The sequence below is a fragment of the Amphiura filiformis genome, chromosome 15 (genome assembly GCF_039555335.1).
Source record: "Amphiura filiformis chromosome 15, Afil_fr2py, whole genome shotgun sequence".
NCBI classification, from domain to species: domain Eukaryota; kingdom Metazoa; phylum Echinodermata; class Ophiuroidea; order Amphilepidida; family Amphiuridae; genus Amphiura; species Amphiura filiformis.
Genome location: NC_092642.1, coordinates 47739462 through 47744982, shown reverse-complemented (window position 1 = coordinate 47744982; position 5521 = coordinate 47739462). Strand labels below are relative to the sequence as shown.

The window sequence follows — 5521 nt, the reverse complement described above, 5'->3', positions numbered from 1 at the left end:
AATGAAATAGCAATTTTCTTCATTTTATCTCATTTGTTTGGCTCGAAATAAAAGGGGGACAATGTGATCATTGAAAACTTTTTGATGCAAATCACATATTATTGCTTTCACTACATGGTACACTACTGTCTGTCCAATTAACTTAACCGGCGCTTTTTCTTCCTTAAATGATATGAATTTTGGTGGGTTTTTTTCTCATTTTTCCTGCTACTTTGGCCATGTTCAAGCTTCTTTATTTCCCATATAATTAACTTTTACACGTTATTTGTTGCTTTACACGAATGTTCAATATCTTATCTGTGTTCGTGGTACGTAATTTAAGCAGAAAACGACCCGTGTCTTCCATTTCTGGAGCTATTTTGCTAAAACGCGTTTGCCGTAGCTCGAGATACTCTACCTACCGTACAGGAATACATTTTACCAGAGAGTAGATATTCTTGAGAGGGTACTATATTCACGTGGTTTCTTTTCCAACGCTAAAAGATCTCGAATTTCGGTGGTTTGCAAATGAAAAGTGTCCGCACTATCGATTGATTACGTAACTGTTATGAATGATTTATTAGGTTTTTCAATGCAATCGCCTCGACCCATTAATACATATTATCTGTATTATCAAAGTACTTGGAATAGCAATCCGGTGAGTTCACTGAACTACGCCCTAATGCTGATGGAGTTTTAATGGCGTTTAATGGCGTTTCGCCTCTCCATACACAGATGAACAAATACAATAGATGAAGGTCAACACGTATGACCTCCTATGTGACATGTTATATGTGATGTACAAAACCTGAATATCATAAAGATCCGTTTTCGTTTGTGCATATGAACTGCACATTTACGTTGCTAAATATTACTCATTATATATAATGACAAATATTGGTATTATGACAATACGGTATGTACATTGTATATAAAACGACTAATAGATCCTACTATCATGGCGTTAAGTCAATGTTCATCATATCCCGTATGTTTCTTAAAATTCATTCATATTTGAGACAAATTGCTGTGCCCATTTTATAGGTGCACAGGTAGATCCGTGTGTTTTTTAATTTTCATTTCCTTTTAATGAAAGAATTAAGGTTTTCCACTGCACGGGGGCCACAAGGGTGATACTAATTTTAATGCTATATTTTCAAAACGAATACGTGTTCCCGGTTGGCTCTATAGCGATTTCACAGAAAAGGTATTTCTAGTGCAATGCAACGAGGGCTTTCCTTACACAAATGAACAAACACAAAGGAGGGTAGTCTCCTCCGTGACCAGCTTGATTTCGATGGAGCGGAACCAAATTGGCTGCGGAGGAGACGGGTCATTTTGCTATGCAAATGAAGTAATGTCGGTGCCCTGCATTTTACTACCTTACATTATCTTGCTGTATTCGCCGGCTACGTAACCCGTGCTCACCAACCCGTGATAATTTTCTGTGAACAAAAGAGGTCACGAAGTTGCCGTCGTACTGAATAGAAATTAGCATCTCATGATCACGCTCTCATGATTTTCACTTGCTCTGGCTTTACCGTGCAGAACTGATTGCATCGTACATGGTGTCAGCAGATCGCAAATGACGTCTCCGAAGTCAGCTCGAAGTGGTTGTACCAAGCCTGTAGTTGTACTTCTCTCGGGATTGCTCTTCCTAGCATCAGCATTACTAACGATGAATGTATCAACTAACATTATGAATGCGACTAGAGTTGGAGATAATACAAAGACCAGACGGTATAGCACACACTTCTATAGTAAAGAAAACACAACAAACTTTAGAACAAAAATCAACGCCCGGGGAATCAACGGTGGGAATCTCCGTAGTCATGGTAGTAGCAGCTTGGTAATACCCCAAGCGGGACCCCAAGCGGGACCCCAAGCGGGACCCCAAGTGGGACCCCAAGTCATGATACCATTCAAACCTAAAACAAGCTGCTACATCTACCGTTATAGCGAGCATGGTTTAAAGAAACTGAAACCAAAACAACAACTTCGAAAATTGGGCTGCACTCGTCGACCTCCAAAAGCGCTTATCATCGGTGTAAAGAAATGTGCAACCGGGTCTCTCCAACGTTTTCTCGATCTTCATCCACAACTAGAGACCGTTGTTAACAATGCATTTGCTTTCTCGGTCAACATGGTCAACAACCTTAGCGATATTAGACACTGGATGACTCAAATGCCTTTGAGTACATCAGACCAAATGACTATAATGGATGTTCCTGGTGTTATTTTTAACGAAACCGTGCAACATATACTGGACTCTGCAATTCCTGATATGAAGTTCCTTTTGATACTTTGCGATCCAGTAAATCGAGCTATATCTGATTATGTACATGTTAAAACCTGTTTAAGCATACCAAAACTCCGGGGAAAAATTACTTATAAATACGACAAACAAAGAGCAAGAAATATTACCGTGTTCAACGGATATGAGCTGTTGGGTAGCACATTTGAGGAAACAATCACCGATAACCATGGCAACCTAAATACATCACATGTGTTCATCCAAAATGGAATCTACATCAAAGCCATTCAAACTCTATTCCACAATTTCGACAGAAAACGAACTCTTATAATTGACGGACAAGAGTTTAAACAAAATCCTTATTTTGTTTTGAAAGAAGTGGAAAGGTTTCTTGGTCTCTCAGCTTTCTTTACGGAAGAGCATTTTTATTTCAGTTCCATTAAGGGATTCTTTTGTGCAAACGTAACAGATAGACCTGATGTTCATTGCATGTCAAGCAGTAAGGACGCTGGGGGCAAGGGGAGACCACACCCAAGTGTGGACCAAAGCCTTCTGCAACAAATGTCAAACTTTTTCACACCGTATAATTCGCAACTCCAAGACTATTTGAATCGGACACTTAATTTAAGTTAAAAACCTGTGACAATGCAACGGTTCATTTCAGCCATTTAAAGATTTATTTTGAATTAAATATCATAATTGATATGCATAGGGCCTAGCTAGTACTTAGGTTTCTGGTTTTTACACGATTGTAATGTACTTTAGTCAATAAAGATACTCAAGCCTTTAGCTAATCAAGACTTTAGCTGCTGTAGTTTTGTCAAAATCCGAGATTTTGAATAAAACGATGGAACCGGCGTTTTATTATTACGATGGAAATATTAGTCGAACACGTATGCACAGTACGTACGCGTACACGGCGTGCGGGATACACAGACACACACACCCCGAGGATCGTACCGTATTACAACCGCGGGAGTAACATGCATGGGCGCTAGTAGTAAATTCCAATTTTCTATGCTTTACCTCACTTGTTCGGCTCAAAATTAAAGGGACATATCTGACAGTAAAAGCTAACATTTTATGGAAAATAAATACTAATCTAATTTTACAGAAATGTTATAATATGGCTTTAACTCAATGAAAGCAAGTTCACTTCAGAGAGAAAACAGGGGAGCAATAAGAAGCACCACGGGACAATAGGGTATTGTCCTAATTGACAGGATGTCCAGAGGATGTAAAAGTACATCATTAAAAATGCATGTAAAAGAACATGATAAAAAGTTACTATAAACAGATAAGTACATAGGTGAAAAGGCAATCAAACAACAATGCATGAACACAAGCAAATATACAAAACGGAAAAAAACACGTAATTGCACACAACGAAAGCAGAAGTTTATTATGCATGGCTGAATAGGTGTGTCTTGAGCCCGGTCTTGAGACGAGATTTGAATTGAGAAACAGTCTGAGGAGATCGACGAGCAAGAGGGAGGTTATTCCACCTAACTGGCGCTACGCTTGAGAAGCTTCTGCCGTACGATTTTGTTTTCCACGCGGATTCCTGGAAGAGATACTGAGAAGCTGATCGCAAAGTCCTTGGAGGGTGATATGAATAGACAGACAAGCTCAGAGATGTAAGCTGGAGACTGCTAGTTCAATGCTTTGTAAATTTTTGTAAAAGTTTGTAAATGATCCTCTGATGGATTGGCAGCCAGTGCAACTGGAGCATGACAGGTGTAATGTGGTCCCGTTTTTTTAGTGTAATGAATCTTGCCGCGGCATTCTGTATTCCTTGAAGCTTGTTTAGATCTTTGTCCGGAAGACCGGAAGTTATGAAAGCGTGAACAAGCTTTTCGGTATTTGCTGCATCTAGGTAGCGCCGTAACTTCCCGATTCTATGAATGGCATAAGAGGCGTTCCTACAGATGTTGTTGACATGGCAACTCATGGTGAGACAGCTGTCCAGAATGACACCGAGGTTGCGAACTTCCTCAGATGGATTAATTGAAGAAGTTCCAATTGTAATGTCAACGTTGGATACTCTCTTGGAAAACCGAGAGGTGACATGCAACAGCTCGGTATTAGTGTCAATTAACATAGGTTTGTTGGCACTTACGTCCTCAATGTACTACTCGAGCTTAGCCAAGGCACTTGCGCGATTAGATGGTTTTATTACAACATAGAGTTGTGTGTCGTCGGCATAGGAAATACTTGCAAGTCCATAATTATCGTGTCCTGAATAGGGGAAGAGTAGATGACAAATAGTTCAGGTCCTACGACGGAGCCTTGGGGTACTCCCCAAACAAGGCGCGTTGGGCTAGAAACTTCAGTGTCGATGATTACAGACTGCTGACGGTTCATCAAATACGTTGCAAACCACCGGTGAGCCGTTGCAGTGACACCATATCTAGCACCGAGTCTTGTGAGCAGGATGTTGTGATCCATGGTGTCAAACGCCGCGGATAGATCTAATAATACCAGAACAGCCTCACCATGATCATCAGCAGAGCGAAGTAAGTCATTTGTCACACACAGTAATGCAGTCTCAACACTGTGAAACTGCCGGTTTGCAGATTGTTCTTGGTATGAAGTTCATTATCCTTGGTGTAACCTTGGAACTGATCAATTGCTGCACGTTCAATGACTTTCCCGAGATACAGTAGATTCGACACTGGGCGAAAGCTCTTTTAAGTCATCCACATCAAGACTATCTTTTTTCAGTAAAGGAGTAAAGAAGTGCTTCCTTTAAGGGCGTACTACACCCATATATTGGTTTGATTGGTCTAAATAAATATTTTTTCATTTATAGCTAGGCGATATATGCACGGATCATGTGAAATAAAAAAAAATATGAAAAAAAGAAGAAAAAAGTGCTTTTAAACAATTGTAGTAAGTCATTTTAGCCCTATATATATTTTGTTTACTGTATCCTAGTTACTCAGATGCGTGTTTCATAACAAACCATGATTTATTCTATTCAGCATGTTCAAGTAGGGTACATGAATAGAATACATTAAATCCTTTGTTATACTCTCTATAGAAAATCTAGTGGTGCATGCAAAATATATAAACACTTTAATACACAATGGATGTATAGTCATTAGTCAATAATATTATAATGTGTTGTTAGGAGAAGAAAAGGCTGTTAGGTCACCGTATGTCAGGTTATAGGTCAATTGGTTCAGGTCAAATTTAAGCATCAATTTTGAATACACATGTGAGAGTTTGTGATATCATAATGAGGAATAATTTTGATATTCTGTCTTTAACTGGATATATATCGAG

At 39.3% G+C, this 5521-nt stretch overlaps 1 protein-coding gene across 1 annotated transcript; it reads left to right on the top strand.

Annotated features, from left to right (window-relative positions):
* The first annotated feature begins 1520 nt into the window (after positions 1-1520).
* Positions 1521-3325, top strand: LOC140172232 (heparan sulfate glucosamine 3-O-sulfotransferase 5-like). The gene has a single exon (XM_072195539.1). It carries the CDS (start codon positions 1565-1567, stop codon positions 2864-2866), a length of 1302 nt encoding a protein of 433 aa, XP_072051640.1. The 5' UTR covers positions 1521-1564; the 3' UTR covers positions 2867-3325.
* The last annotated feature ends 2196 nt before the right edge of the window (positions 3326-5521 follow it).

What these genes read in the sequence shown, in the direction of transcription:
- LOC140172232 (XM_072195539.1), top strand. Translation starts at nt 1,565, where the DNA reads ATGACGTCTCCGAAGTCAGCTCGAAGTGGTTGTACCAAGCCTGTAGTT.